Source organism: Hippopotamus amphibius, chromosome 5, assembly GCF_030028045.1.
Source record: "Hippopotamus amphibius kiboko isolate mHipAmp2 chromosome 5, mHipAmp2.hap2, whole genome shotgun sequence".
In the NCBI taxonomy this organism is placed as follows: domain Eukaryota; kingdom Metazoa; phylum Chordata; class Mammalia; order Artiodactyla; family Hippopotamidae; genus Hippopotamus; species Hippopotamus amphibius.
Window position 1 is genome coordinate 163,751,174 of NC_080190.1, and position 26,597 is coordinate 163,777,770.

Here is a 26,597-nt window from a genome sequence, read left to right on the forward strand (position 1 = left end):
TCTGCAGAAGGTCAACGTTTTGGCCTTCTGAGCCTCTCACTAGGGTTTGCTGTGCGGTAAGATTTTTGCAAAACAGCTGTGTTTATCTGAGCTCTAATTCCTGTTTTCAGGAGCTTAAGTGTTTCAATGTTTGCACACGGGGGCCTGCTGTGCTCACAGATAGACACACTCACTCACCCACCGCTTTCTTCTGTCACATGCTGCACGCGGGACACCGGGTGCCAGCCCGACCTCTGCAGAGCAGCTGTCCAAGAAATACTGACCCGGGGCCTCTTCTACAAAGGCCCTCACTTCTCTGAATTGCAAACTTCGTTGCACTTCCTGGTTTACACTTCCCTGGGGCTGACCTGTCCTACAAGGCTAGGGTGGGTCTCGCTTCAGCAAGGGCGGCCAGGAGACACAGTAGCAGTGGAGGCAGCACAAGGTCACAGCTGGGAGCTACAAGGGCCCTGACCTCTGGGTTCAAGTCCGGCTCCCGCCCCTCACGAGCAACTTGACTTTTGGCACGTTACCTGTTCACGTCTCTGAGCATCAGTCTCCTACACTGTAGAACGGGGAAGATACTAGTTCCGCTTCAGTGTGGCTGCGATGAGCGTGGTTGTGCTAAGGCACTGGGCCCCGTGCCCTGGCCGCGATGCAGGTTAGCAGTTGCCGGGCAGGAGGGAGGCCCTGCTGCAGCTGCTGCAGATACACCACACACTGTCCCACCAGCCTCTGCCCGAGCACTTTGCCTTCACCTGCTCAATCGTGCAGGCCCCCAGGATGGGCGCAAATCCCCTTCCTCCTGGAAGCCCCTGGCTCCGATTTACCCACATAATGCAGACTTGAGGAAATAAAAAAGATTTCCATTTGGGATGGATGAGAACACTTGGGGGACAAAGCAGAATAAACTGAATTACCCAATAATTATCATCACTCCCACCCCACCCCTGCCACACATACATCCACTTTCTGGGAAGAAGGAAGACTTAAAAAATACGGCGGAGGGCACAGGGTCTGGGAGAGGAGAAAAAAGCAGGGCTGGGAGGGAGAGGTGAAGGCTGGTACCGAAGCCACAAAGCCTCGGGCTCACACTGCTGCCATGACTTACTGTGACCTCGGGCACGTCACTTCAACCCTAGTGGATTTCCTCATCTGAAGTTGGACCAAAAGAAGATTTCTGCCTCATAGAAGACTGACTCCGCGGACAGGGAACAGCGGCCCATCTACTGCCCGGGGCTCAGAGGACCCGAAGAGAGATCAGGGTGCCCTCCTGTTATCAGCATCCCCGGGAGATGGGCCACTGGGAGCTCACAGCACACTGGAGGGGCTGCTTTCAACGCAGGACAGTCCGTTCACCTCTAACAGAGGCTGCTCCAGGTTTAAAACAATATATAACCAGTGCAATCATTGTAGCATTTTGTAATTAGATGCAAAGCTGGCTGCCCTTTGGCTCGAAACATCCAGATAATTATGCCAGCCTCTCCCAGATACATTCATCCTGATGGAAAGTCCGTGGCTTCCATGCCGAACCCCCTCTCCCCAGCAGCTTGGTTTGCAGCGTTTATCTTGTCGAGGTGTGTGTACAGGCATTAAGATCTACCAACTGTCAAGCAAGAAAAGAAAAAGAATGTCGAGACCAAGACTTTGGAATCTTCAACGCTGTGGTCTTGGTCAGCTTTCCACCGCTGCGTTTCTCTGGCTAGAATTTCATGATGGAGCCCCACGTGGTACAAATCCCAAGGATGGCCTTGAGCCAGAATCACTCACCTGGACCCTGGGCGTGGTCAGTGACTAGCCACGAGGGCTGCCGTGTGGTAATGGGTCTTCTTGAGCCTCCAGGCAAGCTCTGTGAAGCTGGGAGGGCCATGGCTCTCCCTGGCTTGCTGAGGGTGAGATGAGGTAACATTGGCCTGGTGCCTGGACCTGGGTCTGCTCACGACGTAGCAGTACCAGCGGTGACAGCGACATAACAGAAGCACGTGCGCAGCACTTGGTCTGAGCTGGGTACCACCCAAGAGATTTTCATGCATCAACATGTAACCTTCATGACGTGCAGGCTGGGTGCCTGGAGGTGGGCGTGGAAATTGGGGGTGGATGGTGGGGAGGGAGGGAGAACCAAAAGGCTCGGGTCCATGGTTTGTAAGCCGAGGAAAGGGACACACATTATTTATCCAAAGTGAGCTCTGCTGTAGAAGTTGAATGATTTGTGTTATCTACACCCCCAAAAGCACAGCCAAGTGAAGTGTTGATTTCCTCCGATCACAAGAGTAGTGGACAACTCACAAAATGGCCTGATGTCAGATATTTGGGATCAACTGAGAATATGTTTATTTAAAAGCAATTTTAAATATTAAAAAAAGTAGAAATTAACACATACAGTACTGAAAAACTGTCACATTAAATACATGTGAAATGACGAGTTGTACTGATGTTTGAGCATAACATCCAGATGAGGATTTGGACTTTAACTTGTGGTGCTATGGGATTCCTATACAACATGTGGAAGTTCTAGGCAATAAAAAAATAAATAGCAATTGCTGTTCAACAGTAAAATAAGACACACACTATTTGCAGAACATAACTTTGCCCTCTGGGGGGCAAAAAGAACTAATTAGCTATTTTTTCCATAAGGTTCCATACCTTCAAAATACTCTATATCATGTACAAAATTGCAGATAGTGGCTCACTGAGTTTAAGAACAATACCAGATTCAAACTCAACCAAGGTCACCCAAGGTACGTATACCTAGCTTTCCTATGTCCCACAGTAAGCTGGGTTAGAGAGAACTCAGATTCCTGATGGAAAACAAAAACAAAACCAGAAAAAAGAAAAAACAAAACAAAAAAAACCAACACCCAAAAGGGTTAAAAAAATGCATTTGTGTAAAAGTCACTCCAAAAGAGGGAAAAAAAATAGACAGGGCTCCATGGAATTTTAGACGTCTAGCTTTTGTGTTTTTTAAAAGCCAGTTTATTTTGAGATCAGTAGAAAATACTGTAGGCCACAAAAATGAACGGTGCTTCAATGCGACTTAGGAAGTGTAAGTGAACGAACTGGGACACTAAATAACATCGGACAGTGACTTCCTGGCTTGACACTCATGTGGCTTAAATACTGCTAACGCTGTCGGCCACACGCACCAGCATGTCGCTGGCTCCGGGTGTCTCGTTCCGTGTGGGTTCACGTGTACCATGACGCTGAGGAAGCAATTGCCTCAAATCACTTTCCAATAACAGCTGATAAGATACGTTGCAGGTTTGTCATGCAAGGCTTATTGACTAGGTGGCTATTCAAAGTTTTCATAGTAATCACTTAAGCAGAACTAAATTAATATTCACTGAGCACTGTGACTCTATTAAAGAGGGCTTTCCCTAAGAGTTTCATTGGGAGTTGTGCTTCTGTGAAATGAACATTTCTCACTCATTGCCAAGATTATCTGCTTAAAAATATTAGTTTTCTGTGCTGTTGCCAACATAGCAGTTTAAGCAAATTTAATGCCAGAACGACACACGAGCCTCGGAATCAGAGAGCAGCCCCACTGACTGTGGAGTGAAATGACTGTATTCTTTCCCAAAATTCAGACTGACGGAAAAGACGAAAAAACTCACGATACTCTTAATGGTCTGATGAACACGGCTGGGAAGAGAAGAAAACCGAGAGGGGCAGAGACTCCCGGCAGGAAGAGCGTGTTTCACAGTGCAATTCATAGCAGCGTTCAAAAACTTGGTTATGAATTGACTTGAAGGTAACGTGTCTATTGAACAGAGCTGGAGATTGGAAAAACTTATCTGTGATTGGGGGTTTAGGAAAGAGAATGGAAAAAAACAAGGCTGGTTTCAGCACCTGGATTCTGCAGGGGGTAGAAAAGGTGTGCAGAACTGACTTTTGAATTTGTCATCTTCTTGAATAATCTTTTGAAAGTTTAAATTTATCAAGAACAAAACTACGAAAAGAATTTAAAACTGACAACATTGGGGCGCTAACATATTTGAAGGGTACTAATTCATGTGATATGGAAATTGATACTCTTGAGAAAGCCAAATGACTGACTGGAAACAAACACTGTTGCAACCTTATAATTTCTGCTTTAATGGCAATCAAGTTTAAAAAATGTACAGTTCAACTTAGCCATACTATTCCTTTATAAAAGGCAGATTTCAGGTAAGCTTCTAAATGCATGCATAATGTAGAGGCTAATATTTTCTGGCAGTCCTTGGTTCCTGAAAGTTGAACTTCATCAGATGTGTCTTAAACGTCTGTGAAAATAGTCATGAAGGAGATGTTATTTTTGCATAATGAGGTAATATCTCAGGGGCGGGCACTCATGCTTTTAAGACAGTATAAACCCACTTGTCTAAACCTGCATGAGGTTGTGGGCATTGCAAAATGCCACCCAAGGTTTTGGGTCAGGGGATATTTTGCTGAAGGAGTAACACGTTTAACTGAGCACTTTTCTGTAATAAATACCGAAGTCGGTTTTTGTAGCTGTAAACTGTGTACACGAATAACTACAGGCTGGTCTGTCATGGAGCTGAAAGTTTCACCTGGAAAACAGAACCCACCTCTTTGCTAATGTTGCATTTTCAGTAACACAATGGAGAATACTGTATTGTTAGGAACACAGAGGCAATTCTATGCCCTTCAACGGTTGCTGGAGACCACTTCTACTTGCAAAGCCAGCAGTTCCTATATTCCTGTTTTTGTTTGTTTGCTTGGAAAACAGCATAGAGAGAGATGTAAGTGCTAGATGCCAAGGATGGCTTTGGCAAACCAGTAAGGCGCACCGGGTCCCAAGGCTACCCTAATACTGGCGAAGGCAGAGACCACAGGATATTTACAACACACGCTACGTTCCCCTCCCAGGGCGGCCCCTCCAGGAGCCTCCCGCTCGGTAACAGCAGCTATATACACGGTGAGCACAGGGCCACGTGGAGGCGGCAGTCAGGCATGACGGGTGCGGACGGTCTGAAGGTTCTGCTTCCTGCTAGTCAGACAGGATGTGGACAAAGGACACTGGGAAGACCCCCTTCCGCTCGGGCTGCCCTTCGATGTGCCCGATCTGCAGGGAGAAAGGAGAGGCATCAGGCAGGAGGTGGCTGGTGGGTCAGAGCCCCCGGAGTCGGCCCTGACCGGGTGGGATGCAGGCCATGGTGAGACACGACAGGACGAAAGCACCGCACATGACAGCACCATGCTCACGTGGATCACTTAGCCCGCAGGCAGCCCCAGAAAGTGGACAGTCCCGTGACCCCCACTTTATACACGAAAGGACAGTGGCCCGGGGCAGGGGGGGGCAGTGACCTGCCTGCCACGGTCTCACCCAGGCTGCAGCCTCAACCACGCTGCTTGGCCAGCCTTCCTGCTGGGTGACCTCAGGCAAACCATGCTGAGCCTCCCGTCTGCAAAGTGGGGCTAAAATAATCCCTATTTCTCAGGTGGCTGAGAGATCACACTAACAATTATATACACGGGAAGGGCTGCCAGGTACCAAGAACCTGCTTTCTGATTGCTGTGGGGAAAGGACACTGTGGAGGTTTGAGATGGACGAGGGCACACTTTATGGCTGTTCACTGTCTGCTACCTAAACCTGTAAGCCGTGGTCACCTGCCAATGGTTCCTAATGGCCTCAAGTACACCGATATTAACTGCAGTAAAGAGACTCCTATCAGGGGAAAGAACAACGACATGCACACTGGCTTCAGATGACAATTACAGAGAGCGATGGGTGGCCGGGCCAGGTCGTTTCCCTCCATGAAGGGCCAGCTGCAGACAGAGTGGCTGTGCTTCAGGCCAGGGCTGCTTCCTTTATGTACCAGGGCTGTGGCCTTGGGCAGTCACCCGGGCCACCCGGCACTGCTTTCCCAGCTGGAGAGTGGAGTCCACAGCAAGGCCTGGCCGACCCACCTCACGGGGTCTTAGCTGGCATCGTGCACGTGAGTTCACAGACGTTCTTGTGAGGGAGGGTCACTCATGCCCCACTTTTCAGAGGAGGAAACTGGGGCTTACAAAAGGGACATGCTTCATCCAGGGCCACGGAGTGAGTCACACTGGTACCTCAGAGTTCATCTCCTTGTCAAGAGTCTGAGCTGCCAGACTCCACGTGAGAGAGTGAGCGAGCGAGGGAGGGAGCCGGTACTCCTGACAGCTGGGGCCACGCTCTTCTCTGTGCTGGGGGCTTTTCCAAACCTTGTAGGATGTTTAGCAGAAGCCCTGGCTTCCACCCCACAGATGCTGGAAGCAACCACCCTGCCCAGGTCCTGATAGTCAAAATGTTTCCAGATGTTGCCATATGTGCCGGGAGGGCAAAACTGCCTCTGGCTGAACCACTGCTGCAGGCCAAGCAAAATCCCTACGGCTGTGACCAAGAATCTGAAGTCACCGTCTGGGCCTAAAGGAAGGAAAGCCAAAGAGCAACGGGTGTGTGTGTGTGTGTGTGTGTGTATGTGTGTATGTGCACATGTGTGTGTATGTGCACATGTGTGTGGATGTGCACATGTGTGTGGATGTGCACATGTGTGCACGCGCACACGCACGTTTCTGGGCATCAGGAGGTTCTACTGGCTCAACTGCGGGGAACCACAGGTCCCTTCCTTGCAGGCAGAGCCAGGTGCCTCTGGGCAGGAGGGGCTCAGGCTGCCAAGGAGGCAGAATTTCCACGCTGGGGTGGGGAAAAGGTCGACTAGGAAAAGCAGAGGAGGCTTCTGCCTGCTGCACCTCTGCCTGGCAGGGCTCACTGGAGGCTCCTTCTGTTGCAGCCTGGACAGCCGTGGACATGTCGGCCACCCCTGCAGCCACTGAGAACCAGGGCATTTCCAAGGGTCACGGTGGGAGGACAGTGATGCCTTTCCTTCCCGACACCTGGACAGCGGGTTTTCATGTAAAAGTTGTCATAGATATTCCCATTTAGTCCTCTAAAGCCACACGAGGCAGGCACCACGCCCCACCGGGCAGAGAGAGAACTGGGTGGGATGAAGGATGGAACTCGAGGATGCGTGGTGGTGAGGGCAGGGCCTGAGCAGAGCCTGGAAGGAGCCTCAGTTTTGCATCTGAAAACCCAGAAACGACCTAGGCTCACAGGTTGTGGGGCGATAAGGCTAAAGCATGTGCCAAGCTGAAGTCTCCTGACCCAGTCTCAACGCTAAGAGGTGGGACTGGCAGGCCCCAGGTGTGCGTCGCAGCTGGCACGTACCCACCACTCCTGGTCCTCCTCCCCGGTGACCACGATCACCTCGCCCTCCGTGAAGGTCAGCTCATCGTCGTTGTCTGCCTGGCAGTCGTAGATAGTCTTCACGCGCCTCACCTTGCTCTTCCCCTTCAAGAGAGAAGCAGGGTTTTAGCTCACAGGACAGATGGAAGGGCAAGGAGGACACACTGACCTCTGGCGAGAGACTTGACCTCACTGAGCCTCAGTTACTCCCTGGTGAAAGGGGGGAGGCACGTGGGCAGGTGCCCTGAGCCCTGGGTGCTCTCCAGACACGACAGCCCCCTGGCTCCGAGCAGCAGGGCAGAGCCCGGAGTGAGTGAGCGGGTGGCGCTGATGACTTCCATCGGAGACCGAACATCACGGGTAGGGACCAAAATCCAGCTGCACCCAAAACAGCAAAGCGCTCTGCCCTTCCCCACCCCAGGGCAGCTGGCAGAGATGACAGCAGAGTCTAAAAATGGTTTGGGGAAACATGATGTAAAGCAGAACGCGACAGCTTCTGCACACGGAACGTGCAGCATAAACACATTTCTCAGCTCCTTGTGCAAAGCACCGAGTCAGCACACGCTGGCGACACAGGGCCCAGCAGCCCGGAGCAGGGAGGACTCCAGGCAGTTCCCCAAAACGTTTTAGTTTTCGACCCATTTTGACTCAGGCTTTTATTTGTTGGATTTCCAGTTCTCTGCAAACAGGAAGATGGAAATAGAGAAATGACCTTCTAAAGGGTGTTTCTGGCACCCAGCTTATTAAATAATTAGGAATAAAGAAAGCAAGCTGTGTCTCTAAAAGTTTTGGGTCAAGAACTTTTCCTCTCTGTCTGCTGGCGTTTCCCTCGGTCACCCTGACAGCCTGCAGGCTTCTGCAGCCCCTGCCCTGGGCTGTGCCGGAGCCGATGGGGTCTGAGAAGCCGGCAGAGTTGTGGTCAGTGGAGATCTTAGCCTTCTCAGCTCTGACTCTGTGAGCAACCTAGAAGGTGTGCGTGTGACCATTTATAACAGGGAGGGTTAAATGAGATGATAAAATGGTAACGTGTACAGCAGCACAAACTGGAATCGTGTGCACGTCAAGGCCCAGGGTGGTGCTCGGGCATCTTGGGAACCCGCCCCAGAGAAGACCAAGCATCCACATGCATATGGTCTCCCACCTGGGGGAGGATGGGTTTTACTCTCACTTTTCCTTTAGTCCTGAAGCGACGCACTTTGACCGCAATGTTGGTTTTTTATAGTAAGATGTGATGAGAGGCTTTTGGTCCCCCCACTGACTGTGTTCCTTAAACTGGGGAGCTCGTGCCCCTCAGGGAGTGTGGCCATGGGCAGGACTGACAGCACACAGATCTTGCCAGAGCTTCACTTCTCCAAGAAAACTTTTTTTTTTTCAGGGAGAGCATGTTTACATTAAAGTAAAATGGATATATTATAGAGTAGAAAGCATTTCATGAAAATAATGGAATGGGAGACTTCAGACCAAATTCTATGTTGGTGCAAGTCTCTTTGGGCTTTGCGTCCAATTCCTCCAGGAAGATGCAGTGAGAAGCTGGGGAGGGAGGCGCTCAGAGCCCTGAGAGGGAGGCCGCTTTTCTGTGACCCCGGGGAAAGAAAAGGTCTCCTCCCTCAAGGAGACCACAGCCGCCACTTGCTAAGCTACTGGGCGCTGCTCATTCATCACTGCATTTCACCACCCGTGAACGCAGGCACTGTCCTAGCTCCGATCTGCATTTAAGGAAACTGAGGCTCAGGGCATGTCAGTAAGTGGCCAAGGCCCTGAGGCCACAGGGCAGGCAGGTCCTGAGGCCCGTCTGCTGGGGTCCACAGCCCGGTCACAATCCCAGGCCCCGTGCCCCCACGACGCCCGGGTTTCCGAGCGTGGCCAGGAGCTGGGACGGGCGCCCACCCACCGTGTTGATCTTCCTGGGCAGCGGCACGGGCGTCTCCGGCAGGGTGGGCGTGAGATCACTGGAGTCCTCGGACGCCTGCTTCGGGACATTCGGGGAGAGGTCGGCCGGGCGTGACTTGGGGATGAGCTCCGGGGGCGGCGGGGCCTTGGGCGAGGCCTCTCCCGTCTGGGGTTTGGCCAGCAGGTCTCCCAGCGGCGGCTTGGGCGGCAGGTCCTTCACCTGCGGCTTAGGTGGCAAGTCTGCGAGCTGCGGCTTGGGGGGCAGCTCTCCCGGCTTAGGTGGCAAGTCCCCGATGGGGGGTTTGGGAGCCAGTTCCGTGGGCTTCGGGGGCAGGTCTCCGGGCGGCGGCTTCTGCGGTAACTCTGCCAGCTGTGACGACTTCTGGAAGATTTCGGGCGGGACGCTGGCTTTGTCGAGGGAGAGATGATGGCTGGTCTCTGTTTTCCTTAGTGCCACTGCGGGAAGCAACACAGAGAGGGGGGTCACTGGACGGGGACGTGAGGGGGTCAGCGTGGCCTTCCTTCTTCACAGTCACAGGGAGGAGACGCAACCCTGAGCAAGTGCCCTGGTTGCAGGTGCACAGATGGTCTGCTTTCAGAAAGGTGAAAGGTGGAAGCCTGGGAGGCATGTACCTTACAATGGAAGATTTGATGCCTTAGTTGTGTAAGAACAGGATGTCCAAACAAATCCAGAGTAGAAAAAAAACCATGCAACTATAAACATAATACACATTACAGAAAACTGAAAAGCACAGAGTTAGGAAAAGTTTTCTATAAGCTTACTGCCTAAATGTAGCCATTTAAAATACTCTGATATAGAGGCTTCCTCGGTAGCACAGTGGTTAAGAATCCGCCTGCCAATGCAGGGGACACGGGCTCGAGCCCTGGTCTGGAAAGATCCCACATGCCAAGGAGCAACTAAGCCCGTGTGCCACAACTACTGAGCCCATGTGCTGCAACTACTGAAGTCCACGCGCCTAGAGCCCATGCTCCGCAGCAAGAGAAGCCACTGCAATGAGAAGCCCGCGCATTACAACAGAGTAGCCCCCGCTCACTGCAACTAGAGAAAGCCTGAACACAGTAACGAAGACCCAACGCAGCCAATAAATGAGACTAAAATAAATTCATTAAAAAAGTACTTTGATATAATTTGCTTCTGGACTTTTCTATGTGTTTTTCATAGATAAAACACCTGCTTTTATCTATATAATGTTTTAGCAAGAGTATTTGCCGTGTTAATTAAAATTCTTTATTAGTACTACACACACACACACACACACACACACACACACACACACACACAGAGGCCACACTGTGCGGCAGGTGGGCACATAGTTCCCTGACCAGGGGTCGAACCTGTGCCCCCGGAGGGGGAAGTGCGGAGTCTTAAACCACTGTACTGCCAGGGAAGTCCCAGTAGCATATATTTTTACTGTTGCATTCTATTCTGTTCTACAGCAGTGTCAGATTTTACTTTATTTATTTATCTTTGGCTGCGTTGGGTCTTCATGGCTGCGTGAAGGCTTTCTCTAGCTGTGTCGCCTCTGTCCCATTTTAGTGCCGCACACACATGTGTATATGAATTGCCTTTTAAAACCTATAAATGGGATTACTTACATTGTCTGCAATTTTATTTTTTCCATTTAATACGTTTGGGAGAATTTCTAAGTTGGTTCCTCCTTCTCTTTAATGGCTGCGTAGTACTCCACGGCTTGGAGATTCTGCAGTCTGTCAAACCTTTGCACAGCTCTATCCAGTGAACTTAGGATACTAAGGACACATCTCCAAACCAGGCTTCACCACTTACTTACTAGCTGTGTGATCCTGAGCAAATTACTCGACCTCTCTGAGCCTCACCTTCCTCATCTCTAAAACACGAGTTGACACACATAAAGAATTTGCCAACTGGACCTGGCAGGCTCTACGTATTATATCAGAATAGCATCATTACTGGCAGACAAGGTTCCTTGAGGCCAGGATTCACCAGGCACATGATATGTGCTCAGTGAGGACACAGCTGACTAAGGCACACTGAGCGAGCCAAACTAAGAATTTTATTCTAAAAATACAACATTCAGAAAGGTATTCTTAAAATTTTATGTTTCTAAAAAGACAAGACAGGGACTTCCCTGGTGGCGCAGTGGTTAAGAATCCGCCTGCCAATGCAGGGGATACAGGTTTGAGCGCTGGTCTGGGAAGATCCCACATGCCGCGGAGCAACTAAGCCCATGCACCACAACTACTGAGACCACGTGCTGCAACTACTGAAGCCCACATGCCTAGAGCCCATGTTCCACAACAAAGGAAGCCGCAGCAAAGAGAAGCCCAAGCACCACAACGAAGAGCAGCCCCTGCTCGCTGCAACTACAGAAAGCCCGTGTGCAGCAACAAAGACCCAATGCAGCCAATAAATAAATTAAAAGACAAAAAACAAACAAAAAAACAAAACAAGACAAACCCCAGTGGTGTAAGCTGTACTGCAGCTGTTTCCGCTTGGGGCCTGTCCAGCCACATCCCTTCCTAAGGAAATCAAATTCAAGGGCACCCTGCTCCAGGGCTGGCCCTTGAGCTTCAGCCGATGTGGCTCAGCTCAGAAAAAGACAGCAGGCCCATCAGATTCCTCTCTTGGAAGCCAGATACTGGGGTAAACAAAAGTCTGAGGCAGGCAGTGATGGGGGAAAAGCTGGGGGATTCCCTGAGGCAGTGGGGCTGGAAAGCCTAGCTCTGAGGCACGCTTATGGGGGAACAGAAACTGTAAGTGCTAGGCCATCCAAACATGTAGATCTGAATCTAGGAATTTATCCTAAAAAGGGATGAAAGCCAGGCACTGACATGCCTGCGCTGGGGTGTTCAGCACAGCACTGCTTACAGTGAAAAAGCTATGAACCAGGTGAATGTGGAACAGGACAGACTGCTTAACATGTTCTGGTGTCAGACAACGGAATACTATGCAGCCAGTAACAGTGTAATTTACGTCATGGAAAAGGGTTCTTGATTTATTATGTGACAAAAATCAGCTTAAATAGCGACGTAAAAAAAGCATAGGGAAAGGACTGAAACATAGGCCAAACTGTTTATCCTGGGTGTTGAGACTTCAGGTGGTTTGCATTTCCTTCTTTATGCTCATCTGTATTTTTAAAATCTTTTAGAATGAATACATATTACTTTTATAATATGGAGAAATAAGAAAAGAGACAGTCTTTCCTCTAGGGAAGTGTTTCCCCTGGCTATTTTATTTCCAAGCTGATTTTGGGTTTTTCTGTCTCTAATTAAGGCTTTTCTGAACTGCATTTTTAACTCTGATAGGCTGATAAGCAAACTTCCCCCCAAAGTTGGATGACACAGGGTACACTGCTGGAGTGAGGCACATCAAGAACAAAAAAGGAACGAGAATTGCCCCCCTCCCCCTGCCCCGCTCTACTCCCCCAAAGACCCTGGAGGTTACGGTGCAGCTGGTTCACACAGGCAGGACTAGGTGGAAACAAACGGGTCTGGCCCTTTGAAAAGCAGCGCAGCACAGAGCTTGGCCTGCTGCAACGCTCTCCCCGGGCTGCGATGGTCTGATCGAGAACGGACTCTAAGGCCATACCTGAGGAGCAGGAGGCAGAGGAGGAAAGAGCCCGTACACTCCCAGCCCATATTTCCAACAAAAGGGGGTGCCGAGCAGAGGACGGCACCCACTCGATGGAAGAGAGCACAGCTAACGACATTCACAAAGAATTCATGAGCGCCTGAAAAATACGTACATCAGAATGCGAAATGGAAAAACCCAGGGTGCAAAACTGTACTTTCATTATAACAACAACTATGGAAGAATGTAAGGCACCAGGGAGCTGTATCACAGTGCAGAACTATGGTGACTTTGTCCAGGTTGAAGTTTCTATACTGCTGCTTTTTAAAACTCATTAAACAAATGGCTCTGTGCAGCAGTCTGTTCCCAGCTGAGGAGGCTTTAATTAAGCCTTTGAAAAGGTGTCCAAAGGATTGAAAAAATGGAGGCTGTTTGGGAGGGAAAAAGAGTGAGATGTGGCCAGAATAGTCCACACAGAAGTGCCAGCTGGTGGCAGGTGCTCGGCAGGAGGGGAGGCGGGGAGGCAGGAGAAGGAGCTGCAGCCCTGCTCCTCTCGACATCACAGAGGCCCTCTCCTCCAGCTGAGGAGGCTCAGAAATACATCCAGGGACTCTGCCTGTTTTTTGGGTGAGACAGGGAACCACCGGACGGATGGGACAGGAGTGACTGTTGAGGAAAGACTGCAGGGCCAGGGCGGAAGCAGGCAGACAAGGTACGAGGCTACAAGAGTCCAGACAAGATGTGATGGTCGCAGGGACCATGGTGAGAGTGCGGCACATGGGAAGAAGTGCCCAGATGTTAAGATACATCGAAGGGACAACCAACAGCATGTGTGGAAGCACTGGATGTGGGGCATGTCTGGATGGAAGGAGTTGACCTTCTCTCTTAGGTTTTAAGGTCCAAACCCCTAGACCTGGACAATATCACCTACAACAGACAGGGATACTGTGGGAGGAATAAGTTTTGTGTGTGTGTGGGGGTCTGAAGTGTATTAAAAATCTTAAGTTGAGATGCCTATTAGACATCTGAGCAGAGATATCACAGTGGCTGGTGTGTGTGAATTTAGATTCTGGAGGGATATTTGGGCTGGGTATATAATGCAGAGGTGCCAAGTTGGGTCTCCCAGGGAATGAGGGCAGATTCACAAGAGAAGTGACCATGACAGAGCCAACGTCTGGAGGCTAAGGACACGAGGAGGGGCCGGCACAGGACGGGAGCAGGGACTGTCAGTGCTGTAAGAACAGGACAGTGTCCACAGGACAAGTGCAGAGAAAGTAACCAGCCAGGCCAAAGGCTGCAGGCGGGCTGAGCTTGACGACCTGCCGACGGCCTTGTGGAGTGGTCTTAACAGAGGATACATGAATGGAACTTGGCTTTGAGTAACGGCAGCTGCGAACTTCACACAAAGAGAGACAAATCACATGGCATGTCCCTCTCGACAGAAGAACACACTACAATCTGGGAAGGAGTTTTGCCAAAGCCTGAACTTGTATCTGATCAGGTCTCTTGATCCAACTTTCAATTGATAGGAAATACAGAGGACAGAGGAACATGTTCAGTGACCACCGGGGGACACCAGTCAGCAAGAGCCAGGCTTTCTGAAGCATGACCTCATTTCGTCCTTACAAAACCTGGTGAAGGAGGTGTCCTGGCCCCACTGACAGGTGAGGAACATGAGGCTTAGTGAAGCTTCTGAGTCCCCTGCCCCGGCCACACAGCTAGGAAGTGATAGAGCTAGTACTGGTTCCTAGGTCTCTCTGATGAGGTGTGCAAGACAACATACTAGTGATGGGGATACTAGTGCCGTGTCTTCTGGAAAAGCCTGGTGTTTTTAAAGGAAGAGTTTGGTGTTTTCATAATCACAAAATTTGAGCCTATAAATATTTTTCTTCATTGAACAAATATTAAATACACATCTATTACATGCCAGGTACTGCTCTAGGCATTTGGGATAGAGCAATGACCAAAAGAGACAGACACTCCTGTCCTCTTGGAGGGTACAGTGACACTCTCACCACATGTAACTATGAAAAAGATAAATCTTACCTTTCTGAGGTAGTTTAGGAAGAACTCTTGGGCCAAGGGTAGTCTTTGCAGAACCGGTGCTAATTAATAAAATAAGAATCATTTAGGATCTCAAAGTGCTATAAAATCAACAGTGATATATGATTCAAGGAAGTCATAGAAGTTTACAGAATTATCTGAAAACTCTCTCAAAATTTCACTACCAAAAGATTATAATCTATTTTCCCTAATTCAAAGTTGGCCCGGACTTCCCTGAGGATTATCTTTTTACTCCCAAGTCTGCAAAATGGAGTCAAGCAGGAAAGTAACAAAACAACAACCAACCCTCTGAATGATAAAGCCTAACTCCGCCTCCTCTTGAAACCTTTCCCCAGAGGTGACAGCGTTTATGAAAGCGCTTAGCACACTGCAGGTCGTGACCCCAGTGCACTGCACAGAAGTAACTCATCTCACGCGACCCCACCACGTAACTCTCGCCACCCTGTTTTCACAAGAGGAAACCAGAGCCTGTGCAGCTTCCGTGACCAGTAGAAGGTCCCGAGGCGGGTTGGTGTGGAACCGGACATTCAGACCCAGTTTGACTCTAGAGCAAGCAGCTTAGGTCTCAGACCTCCAGACTTCCCCTGAGCTTTTCCTTTTAGGCGACTTGTAAACAAGCAGAGGAAAGAAGCCCAGGGAAGCAGGCCCCTGGCACAGAAGCTGCCCCATGCTGTCCGATATCATGTGACTCCCCACACCCCTGCCACCACTGAAATGTCAGTGCTGCAGGTGGCATCTCTTAGTTGGAGCCCACTCTTTTCCTTTAACGAGAGGCTGTATCTATTCCCAGAAGACACTGGGAGCGCGGCAGACCCAAACAGCCTCCGAGTGCCGGGCTTGTATCTGCCAAGAGCCCCTTTTATTACCTCATTTATGCTTCTCTGTCCTCTGATGGCCTAAGAACTGGGCTTTCCCCCCTTCTTTCTATCCTAATTGCATTTAAAAGGACAGGAAAAGCCAAACCAACCAAAAAGAAACCCAGAGTCCAATAAAGAAGATGAAATGCATGTGTCTCCCATCCTGGCCCACAAATCACCCTTGGTCTTAACTGCTCTTTCCTTGGCTCCCTTGAAATCCTAAGGCCTCTGGGCTAGTGGAAGAGAAGGTTATTGACAACAAGCCACTGCTGAACTAGAAAGAGTAAACATGAGAGGGCCTTGCTCTCAACACTGCTGGAGCGTGTGTTCCGGCCTCAGCATCTTTGCCAGGATGCATGTCTACCCATCACGGACGTGAGCCCAATGGTTTCCCAACCAGGGTACTGGGGCCAAGCCAGAGATTCGGGAATGCTTTGTATGGGAGACCTGGGGTCAATACCACGTGTGCATGGACCTGGGCTTCTATGCTGCTGGTGGGGCCGTGTGCACGTGTGTGTGTATATGTATATACGTATGCGTCTACATGTGGGGGGCTTGATTCCATGGAAAAAAGATTTTGTGTGCACTTCATGTCACTCTCCCTCCTCTGGAAGGAGACCACCTGTCCCGCGGTTTAGAGCCCCCAGGGCAGGGTAGCGGGGGTGCTGACTGGGAGTGGCAGGCACAGCGAGAGGAAGGCTGTGGAACGTGGCGTCTGAGAAACACCGGGTTGAGTCCAGCTCTGTGTGAGCCACCACTTAACCTCCCAGGGCTCCGTGTCCTCATGTAAAACTGAGGGTAGCAGCGCCTGCACTGCCTCGCAGGGTGGAAAAGACTAAACAAGACAGTGGCGTTAAAAGAAATGAGGACCCTGTCTTTTAGCTTGGACAAGTTTGTGCACCGGCTGACTCCTTCTCCTGGAGCTTCTGGGTCGGGAAGTGGCTCCCTGTGTCCTTATCTAGGTCACACCTCTGGAGAAAACCCTCTGTGCTGGGGCTGCGTAGATGCTGCCCCCAGAAGATCTTCCAAAGTATCTCATTCCAGTGAGAAGAGGGGAGAGAGGGACGTTCCCCCCACCCCCATCACCTTTTAGCCTAGCTTAAAAAACCTTACAAACAGCAAACTTGGAAAGTCATATTTTTATGTTTGAAAATCTCTAGGCTGTTGGATTTCCCTGAGGATTATCTTTTTATTCCCAAGCCTGTAAAATGGAGTCAAGAGGAAAAGCAGCAGAATAAAATGACTTCATTAAAAAATTGAAAATAAGAACTCAGTCTGGCAGACTCTGTGATCCCCAAGGAGGTGAGGTCCATTCACACCTGGAGCCTGGATGTGGAGGGCGGTGCTCCCCTAAAACACGGTCTGCACACCTGCCCGCTGTGAGAACCGTCTGCGCAGGGATGTTTGCAAACCGAGGAGAAGCTCTCAGGTTCTTGGCACAATCAGCACCAGCTGACGGGCCCCACCTCGAGCAGAAGCCCCTGAGGCCCACTTGTGTAACTGTCCACGGCAACTGAAAGGCCGCCGGGCGAGCACGCGCGGAGATGGCTCACCTTGACTGCTGGGACAGGCCCTCGAACTTGTTAGCGGTCTTACTTGACGAAGATGGACCCACGTCGTTACCTGGGGGGAGAATCAAACATGAAAAGCCGCATTTTCCAACAGGAACTGGAATGTGGGGACATAGGAACTGGCAGACAGCCTCCCCCTGGGGTCCAGAAAGGAATTCAAAAGACTCAAGCTAGAACAGTACACATTTCTGACATTAAAACAGAACAAAATTAAGCCCCAGTTGGGGCCTTGACAATGTTTTTCTTGCTATTAAATGTTTAAAAAAGATGAGTGGCCTGCTCCCCGGCAAGGCCTCCGTGGTCACAGGACTTGGGGGATGTCCCGTAGGCTCAGGGTCTTGTCCTAAACTTGGGGGCAGGGGAAGAGAGTAAGGCTTCAAGTTCACCAGAGGTTTCCACGCCAGGGGACCACCACTGGGAACCAGGGAACCAGACTCAGAAGAAGAACACAACCCTCTGTGTGTGTGTGTGTGTGTGTGGCCACCACTATTCAGCAGGGTGGAGGTGACTGGCCATCTGCTGGGCAAGGCCCTCAGTCACTTACTTACTCATCACTCATTCAAACGTGAACGTTTATTAAGCATCTACTACATGCAAGGCATGAACATGCAGCAGGAGGCACAAAACCAAGGAACGCATCACCGCTCTTTCAGAGCACATAATCCCACTTGTGAGGGGCACACACACAAGCTACGCTGATAACGTGCAGCGAGGTGGATGCTGATGGGGTGGGTGCTGTGAAAATGAGGAGGAGGAAATAGTGTCTAAAGTGAACTGGCCAGAGGGGCAGGAAAAGTCCTCTTTGCGGGACACGGACCCTGAACAGTGAGGCACCTTCTAATGGGGGAGCAGCAGGACCAGACCCATGGGCTTGTCCAGGAGAGGCAGAGAGACTGGCCAGAAACAAAGCGGGCTCTTCTGTGACCTGCTGCACCCAGGAGGGACCCCAGGAACCTGCACGCACGGCTGCCTCTGGGGAGCTGCTCCCCTTCCTTGCCTGCCTGCCCTTCCAGCGACTGCCCCAGACACTCCAAGTGCTCCTCTTTCTGCAGAGCCCCCTCCCCTGCCTGGACGCCTGCAGTGCCTCCCAGGTGGCACTGATGGGCTGGTTGAACGGGGGAGGTGAAGGGAACAGGCCAAGCACACACGGAAATAACGCTCACTGTGTGGCGTGTCTGCTCCGCAGTGGCCAGGGGCGCCCGGTCGCTCTCCCTCCTCACAGCAGGGGAGCTGGCGCCGTCCTCACTTTAAAGATGAGGAGGCAGGGTTACGTGACCCAATGGCCACAGGTCACATGGCTGCACGAGGTACCTAGTGGTCCTGTACACAAATGCACGTGCGTTTCATTACCCATCACGACACCCCAAGAGTAACATTAATAATAGCAACTACTGTGTACCGAGCACTTACTATGAGTGAGGTACTGTGCAAAGTACCCCATAGTCATGACATCTATGAGATAAACAATATAAGTGCCTGCCATTTTATGTAAGAAGAAAGAAAGAAGTAAAGCAAAGCCCAAGGTCAAGCAGTTGGTAAGGGTCAGAGCTTGGATATAAAGCCCGGCAGCCGGCCTCCAGTGTCTGTACTAAATCACCACACGCGCCCCTCGCATCCCAGTCCCACTAACCTACAGGATGGGGAGCTCCTGGACAGAACTTTAACTCTAGGACATCGATACAAGAAGAAACAAGCCTGGAACTTCCCTGCTGGTGCAGTGGTTGAGAATCTGCCTGGTCCGGGAAGATCCCACATGTTGCGGAGCAACTAAGCCCAAGAGCCACAACTACTGAAGCCCACGTGCCACAACTACTGAAGCCAGTTCCTAGAGCCCGTGCTCTGCAACGAGAAGCAACTGCAATGAGAAGCCCCCGCAATGAGAAGCCCCCGCTCGCCACAACTAGAGAAAGCCCGCGTGTAGCAATGAAGACCCGTTCAGCCAAAAATAAATAATCTTAAAAAAAAAGCTCAACTGGTGCTCCCAGGGCCAAAGACTTTCAAATATAGATTTGCTTTAATAAGACACTCCTTCTAACCATTAGTATTTTTCCACGAGTCTGTAACTGAACACCAAAGGACTTCTTTGGCAGCCTCTTGCGACATCCTTCGAGCTGAGCCTTCCTGTAACGCAGGCATCTCTATTCAGCATGACACTAAAACCTCACATGTTCAGACTTACGGGCCACAGCCATCAAAATGTCAAAGAAAGCTCTATGTTAATGGGGGATAACTGTTGCATCTGCTGATTCCCATTCCAGGCAGAAAACATCCCAAATCAATGACTCTTAACCCCATTATGTCTAGGACTGAACAGGAGACCATCAGGGCCATCCTCTCTGCTGTCACACAGACGAGCCATCACGTCAGGGGCTGTGGCCCGACACCCACAGCTCCGATGTCCAGTGTCCGCACCTAACCGTCCTCTCTGGCCACTCTCCGAAGATAATGTGTGTTTACCCCTCTGTAACTCTGCCCCCTCTGTTTCCTCTCCCTACAACACCTATCCCCTCCCACCTGTGGTAAATTCCTTTGCAACCTTCAAAGAGTCTCTCTGAAGTCAATTTCCGAGAATTCTTCCCAAGCCAGGCTTGGTCCCTCCATCCCTCTGGTGAGCCTACAACCATTAATCACAGAGGATGGTCAGGGTGCAGATTTTGGAGCCAGACAAGCCTGGTTCTGGAGTCCAGGTGTAATGCTGACCAATGGGCATGAATTTTGATGACACTGCTTTTTCTACTGAACCTCAGTTACCTTGTCTATGAAATGGGGATAACAGTACCTACTCCACTAGATGGTATGAGCATCATGAGAGAGAAACCACGGAGTGTGGGGCACGGTGCTTGACCACAGGGGGAATGACACAGACAGTGATCACTGTTCCAAGCTCTGATGGGATGTAACAAAAATGATGATGATTTATTTCCTCAACGAGTGAGCATTTCACAAGCAGGGATCCTGCCTTGTCTGTCTCTGCAGCCCCTCTTGAGACCAGTGTCTGGCCCAGAGCAGTCAGCAGGTGCTGCTGAATGAAGACATGGCCCACAGCCTGGTTTCTCCCACACCTGGGCGTGGCAGGAGGTGGGGGGGCAGTGGGGAGGGGAGGCACCTGTGACCTGGCAGACAGGACTCCTGCCTTTCTCAGAGCCAGGCAAAGGCCACCTCATGTGCCTGGGAAGAAAAGCACGGCTTAGAAAAATTTCCAAAAATAGGAGAGCACTGGAGGGAAGAGCAGGAGCATGGAAGCAGCTCAGTCCTTTCTCCTCTCTCTGGGAAAGGACTGGGGTACACACACACGTGTGTGAGGAGAGGGCTGGAGACAGACGGAGGGCGGGCACTTGAAAAAGCTGTGGCTGGGCCTCCAGGTCACTTGCTATGTGGGACGAGAGGAGGGCATCGCTCAGCAACGCCTGTCACACAGGCTCCAGGAGCCTTCCGGAAGAGTGGGTAATTTCATGAACCTTGGAGTCAGGAATGGGTTCAAATCCCAGCTCTGAAGTTATTAGGCCTGTGATCTTATGCAAGGTTACTTGACCTCTGTGCTTTAATTTCCTCACCAGTAAACCAGGGACAACGACAGTCCCTATCTTACAGAACAGTTGTGGTGGCTTAATACAGTAACGTATGAACAAGTTGCACAGAACGTGGTACATGGTGAGCAATCTATGCATGGTAGCAGCTCTTATTATTTCTAGAATGGCATGTACAATGGGGTCAGGTATGGCGGGGGGAGCTGACTTGAGAATATACGGGGAAATCCAAGAAAAAGAAAGAATCAGGAAGTTTCTACCCAAAGGCTCTTTTACAAGCCAATACTACTTCCAATAAGTAGACATGGGTGCCTCAGACCAGATGTTTCAAATATTAACCCTTTTCACCTGGAAGTTCTGGCCTTGAAATATGAGAAGTGAATCAATTTTTAGTATAAGTTTTCATCCATTATCTGCTCTCCAATAAGAAAAGAGAAGCTTGTGGGGGGAGGCGGGGAGGAGTGCCTGGGAAGGAGGGGAAGAAAGGGAAGCCTATACAACTTTAACTCCCAGTGGCCAAAGATAAGGAACGTAAGTCATTCCCAGAGGTCACTTAGCCAGGAATTGGTGGAACATGGATCAGAAAGTTTGGGCTTCCAGAAAGTTTGTTCAGTGCACGTGATGGTTTCCCAGGATGTGCCCTGTAAACACTTCTCTGAATACCTGACGAAGGACAGAGGTCCCAGGGGAAGCTGATCTCAGGTAGTATTTACAAGAATCTCAAGTGTGAGAAGAGTTTAATCTTATAGCCACCAGGAAGGGGATAATTGGTTGCATTTTTTTTCTTTGCTCTCACCTGTAAGAACCTCAGTGTCAATTCTGTGGTCTATTTCCAGCCGCCATATGTGACCTTGTGTTATGCGTTTTGTGAAGACATCACACTCCTGGACTTCGCTTTCTCTAGTCTCCCTTTGTCCTCATTTCTTTATTAATTTAATTTAAATTGTGTTAAAATGTGTTGGTTTGTTAGCGAGTAGGTTATAAACAACTTCTTTTATCTCAGAAGGTGAGGTTTAATGACACGCCACTTCAAAAACCAATAGTCCTCGCAAAAACCCAAATCTGCCCACAGGCCTCATTGTTTTCTGATCAAAAGCCCGCCTTCGCTGCCTCCCCAGACAGATGGCTGACCTCTCCACCGTAGCGGGGCTGCAGTAATATGATGCTTGGGCTATCTGGGGTGCCATGCATGCGTGGTTCTGGCAGGGAGAAAGCCCGGGGCGGCCTCCCGGCACACCAGGCCTCTGTGCTGCAGAGACAAGGCGGCACGGCCAGGCGGGCGGTGCCTACCTGCCGGGCTACCTTCCCCCGTCTCCGTTCACGGGCAGAGAAACAACTGCTGAGATGGCAACAGCCAAGGGGATCACGGAGCCATCACGTGCAGAGCTCAGCAGGGCGCGGAGAGGGCGCGGGCTGTGGGCTCTCCCAGCCACACAGGCTCCCCACGCACCAGCTGTAAGTACCTGGGCAGGGGACTGAACCTTTCTGAATCTCCGTGTCCTTCAAGTCAAGGCCCTAGCACTTTCTACTCTGTGGAACTCTGCTTAAGAGTCCGACAAGTACTATTAACCAGCCCCATTTTACAGCCAGGGAAACGGAGGTACAGAACAATTCAAAGGTAACTGCTGAGAGCCACAGGGTACCAGGTGGGAGCGATGGATTAGAACCCAGGCACTATGACACAGGTCCACACTGGAGCTCCACCGAGACAGAACCAGCCCGTACCCTCGTCAGGAGTTCAGAGAGGCGAACAGAACCGCTGTGCGATAATCCCTGCACCAGAAGGAGCAGAGAACGGGTGCCGGGGTGCTGGCCAGGCTGGGGAAGGTCTCTGAAGCAGGTCCCTGGACAGTAGATCCTGAAGGATGAGTAAGCGTGAACACAAATGCACACACTGTTCTTGGGTGAGGGCACACTATGAGCAAAGGCTCTGCTCTTAGAGGAGAGGATGGAGTTGGGGAGCCTGTCCTACGTCAGGGGGTGGGCAGGTGAGACCTGGGGTGGGCGCAGGGGCTGTGCTACTCCACCTCTTCACACCTGTCCCCCAGGCCCTGATCCCGATCTCAATCCAAAGGCCCTCACCTCAGGGGCTGGGAGGTGACGGGAGGTTTAGGGGAACGCAAGAGCACTGGAAAGACGGGTTGCCTGCAGGGAAACTGCAGGCACCATAAATACCGCCTAGGAATCTCATACCCCACGTGGTTCATTAGTGACAGTCTGGACACTGCCTTCAGCTTGTGGACCACAATGTCAGTGGGAGACAGGAAGAGATAAAACCCTCGGTGGCCACACAACACAAAGATGGGATCAGAGCCACTTTAACCTGCCTGGGGAGAGGCCTGTCACCGTCCTGCGTCTGCAGACGCCTGTAAGAACATCTCCCCTATGTGCACACACACCAACTCGGAGAGCACGGCCCTGACGGCCACCTGGGGTTGTTTGTGACGTGTACAGCTGTCCATTCTGTGTGGATTTTGTCCCTTGAGGCTGGTGGTAGGCGAGCGGCTACGGCTGGGAAGAGGAGGCAGCTGACTGCTCGGGGCCGACAGCTTCCAAAGCTCACCGCCCAGGGCACCAGCTCACTTTCATCAAGGGGAGACAACCTTGTTTCTGCGTGAAAAACGCCCCTCGTTCACAACAAAACCCACCTAAAACCAGACCAAACCAAACAAACACCAGCTGCTAGTCCTGCTGCTTAGTCATGTGAAAGAAACCCAAGAAAGGGATGATTCTTAAGCCAGAAAACAGAAATTTAGTCAATTTAACTGTAGACCAGTGGAGTCTGAGGAACAATAAACTTTACACAGAAATAAAACCCGAGTAAACAACAGGATCAACATTTAGTAAAATTCGAAAAGAAGGTTAATCTGTCACTTGTGGTATGAAAACCTGCAGGACACTGGGGCAAAGTCCTTTTGGACGAACCCTGGGGACTCCTGAAGGTCCTGGAGTGGCGCCTCAGGCAGCGTCAGGGACCTGCGTGGTGCTGACCTGCACGGTGCTGACCTGCACCTGGGCCTCCCCTTCCCCCAAGCTGGTCTCATCAGGAAGGGATTCGTCCACACCCGCTACAAACGTCCCCTCCCCTGAAGCCTCCCAACGCAGCTGGGCACCCTGGTGCAGCACTTCCACAGTATCTGGTTAACGGGGCACCTTCGCCGTGAAGAACACACTGCACAGGTCTCCCCGCCCGTCTCCCTCCTGGACCATCAGCTGCTCCTTGAGCACACGGGGGAAGGAGCCCAAACTCCAGGCACCAGGCGAGCAGAGTGACTGGCTGAGCAGACAGTCCACACGTGCCGTGGCATCTGGGCCAGGTGACACACAGGTGTGTCGGTATGCAAATGGGCAGCATGGCTTTTCCCAACAGCTCCCTAAATCCAGAACACCTAATAGGGGCTTTCTGATGAGGCCTTAAAAAGCAGTCAGCTGAGTTCCCTGTCAGTTACAAACAAAAAAGCCACAACATGACTCACTGGAAGGGGTAGAGGTGAGACACACAAACCAGCGGAGTCAGGACCCCATGGGCACCAGCTCTTGAGTGAAATTGGTGGTGGGCTGGTGAACTACAAAGGGAGAGAAAGATGGAAACTGGGTTCCTTGTGGATAGAAATTTTTCATCTGCTGTCAGTGTCACCGAAATGGTAAACTACTAACTGATCTGGGCAGGTTTGTTTATTCCCAAGTGATTACTGAGTACCTACTGCCACCCTGGCTCTATTCTAGGCGCTGTGAACACAGAAGAGAACAAGAGAGACAAGGGCCCTGCTCTCATGAAGCTTATGTTCCAGAGACCAAAAAACCAAACACAAATAAAATACCTGTCAGCGGTGATCTGGGGCCCTGAGGAAAACGGTGGGGAGGGGCTCCCTTAGAGAGGACAGCCCAGCAGAGAGACATGCAGGCTGAGAAGGACAGGAGTGAGCCAGGCTTTCAAGGGCGTGACAGAGCTGCAGGGAGGGGGCGGCCCCAGGAGGAAAAGAGCCTGGTGGACCTGGAGGTGAAAGCAGGCCGCTGAGGCTGAGCGGGGGCCAGGGGCCAGGAGCCAGGAAAGACCAGCGCCACCACCAGGGCCCTCGTGGGCGTCTGGTGCACAAAAAACCCTTAGTACCGTCTCATCATGACCCTTTTTAAGTGGCGGTGGACATTTTCCCCAACGCCTCTCGGCCATGCGAGGCTGTACCATCATACGTATCCAAGCCCTCATCCAACGTGGGTGTGGTGTGGTCCATTTGCTGCCTGCGCGGAGCGCCCACTGCCCCCCGAGCCCCGCACGCTGCCGACCCAGGCAGCGAGGGCCCTGACTTGAGGACAACTTACCCCAAGGAACTGCGCCTTTGTTTGGGGGCCCGTGAGGTAGTGGGCTGGGAGGGTCGGATAGGGTTCGCTTGTGTCCGGGTGGTGGGGGAGGAGGCCTCTTCTTGGACAGGGTGGAGCTGCCACTAGAGGTCTGGGTGCTTAGAGGGAGTGTTGAAGGTGGGCCCGTTGGACCTGGAAAGGAATCGAATGGGGCAGGAAGGTTAATCCCGGTCTCGCAGACAGAACAGCCCATATGCAGTTACTTCCACGCATCAAATGGGGTATGACACACAGAGACGGAAGCACGAGGCTGGGGACGGCCAAGTCCATCGACCCGGTAATCCGCAAAGAGGGCTTTAAAAAACTGCTGGTCAAAAACATTAAAGAGGAGGGTGTGTGCTTTGAAAGAACAAAACGTCAGTCAACACAGAATGCTACTGGGTTTAGATCATCATTTGGGTACGATGGGAGAAATAAAACACACACATTTAAAACCAGTAACTCACTGGAACCACTACAAAACCTCCAGAGGAAGGAGGCACACAGAACTGCCAGCAAAGTCAGTGGAGAAAGAGCAAAGTGCAGACTAAACCTCCCACGGGCTCAGTGGAAACACGAACACCAGATTCAGAGAACAGGGTTTTTTCTCCACTCCAACTTTTAGTCAGCAAACTCTGCCTGAAGTTTTTTTTTTTTTTTTAATGACTTTTATAAATAATGAAGGCTCTAATGTAAAGGATTACTTGGAAAGAAGGGAAATCCAAAAATCCTTTTTTCCTCCGATTCTGAACTGTTCCAGAAATCCTAAACCACCTATTATATTGGAAGCTTGAACAAGTTATATTAGCTTCACTGATTTCTATAGGTTTTTAAAAAGATTCTACTTTCTCCAGAGGTAATGACAGGATAGCAGTAACGATATTAATATCACACACACACAAACCACTACGGCAAAAGTTGACTTTTTGTTTTTAAGAACGCTCTGGGAGTAGTATATATGCTGTTAATCTTTATTCCAAGAGACACTGAAGTGGCCGCCAGTATATGCCAGGAACTATATGCCGGGCGCTTTGACAAATCTCTATGACTATTACCAGGTATGGGTTTCACTGAACAACAGTTTCCGCAAACATTAAAAGAGAAAAAAAAAGGAAAGAAACAAAAAAAGCTAGAATCACTGCTACACTGAATGTTTAATGCAGGATGGTAGGTACCTGGTGATCCAGAAAGGCTCCAAAAGAGCTTTTTACATTCTGCGTATTAGAAGAAAAGCTTAATTACTGCCGGCCTCCTTCCTCGGGAAAACAAGCTTTGCTATTTTCCATGATCAATCACCGGTCAGTACAAACACAGACTTAAACCCTTGTGTCTCAAAGACAGCCTTGTCTTGGAAGTAAATACTGTTCATCCCAGTAAAATGGTCATTTGCTCTAGGATTAAACGGCCTTAGCTGTAGCATTTATTCTCAGTCCTGTTGACGGGATACGTGATGAAAGCCTTACCGTTACCCCAAATCTATGCCCAGTTACGGCACCAGGCACTGCAGTCGCAGAAACTATTTTATTTTTGTAACAATAAAGGCATTGTCATTTTGGCCTTGTGTTTGCATAGTGCCTCCTCGTCTTCAAA

General features: G+C 50.6%; 1 protein-coding gene across 7 annotated transcripts in view; it reads right to left on the reverse strand.

Moving 5' to 3' along the window:
- Nucleotides 1-2,294: 2,294 nt before the first annotated feature.
- The window catches only part of ASAP1 (ArfGAP with SH3 domain, ankyrin repeat and PH domain 1), a 346,314-nt gene continuing 322,011 nt past the window's right edge, over nucleotides 2,295-26,597 (reverse strand). For 5 of the 7 annotated variants that reach the window (XM_057734376.1, XM_057734377.1, XM_057734378.1 and 2 more), the window contains 6 exons: nucleotides 24,990-25,160; nucleotides 17,125-17,194; nucleotides 14,697-14,755; nucleotides 9,081-9,535; nucleotides 7,172-7,294; nucleotides 2,295-5,041 (listed from right to left, as the gene is read on the reverse strand). In XM_057734376.1, the coding sequence (XP_057590359.1) occupies nucleotides 4,967-5,041; nucleotides 7,172-7,294; nucleotides 9,081-9,535; nucleotides 14,697-14,755; nucleotides 17,125-17,194; nucleotides 24,990-25,160 (953 nt within the window). In that variant the 3' untranslated portion in view covers nucleotides 2,295-4,966. The remainder of the gene's footprint in view (nucleotides 5,042-7,171; nucleotides 7,295-9,080; nucleotides 9,536-14,696; nucleotides 14,756-17,124; nucleotides 17,195-24,989; nucleotides 25,161-26,597) is intronic. The other 2 variants (XR_009053673.1, XM_057734380.1) reach the window with 2 other exon arrangements.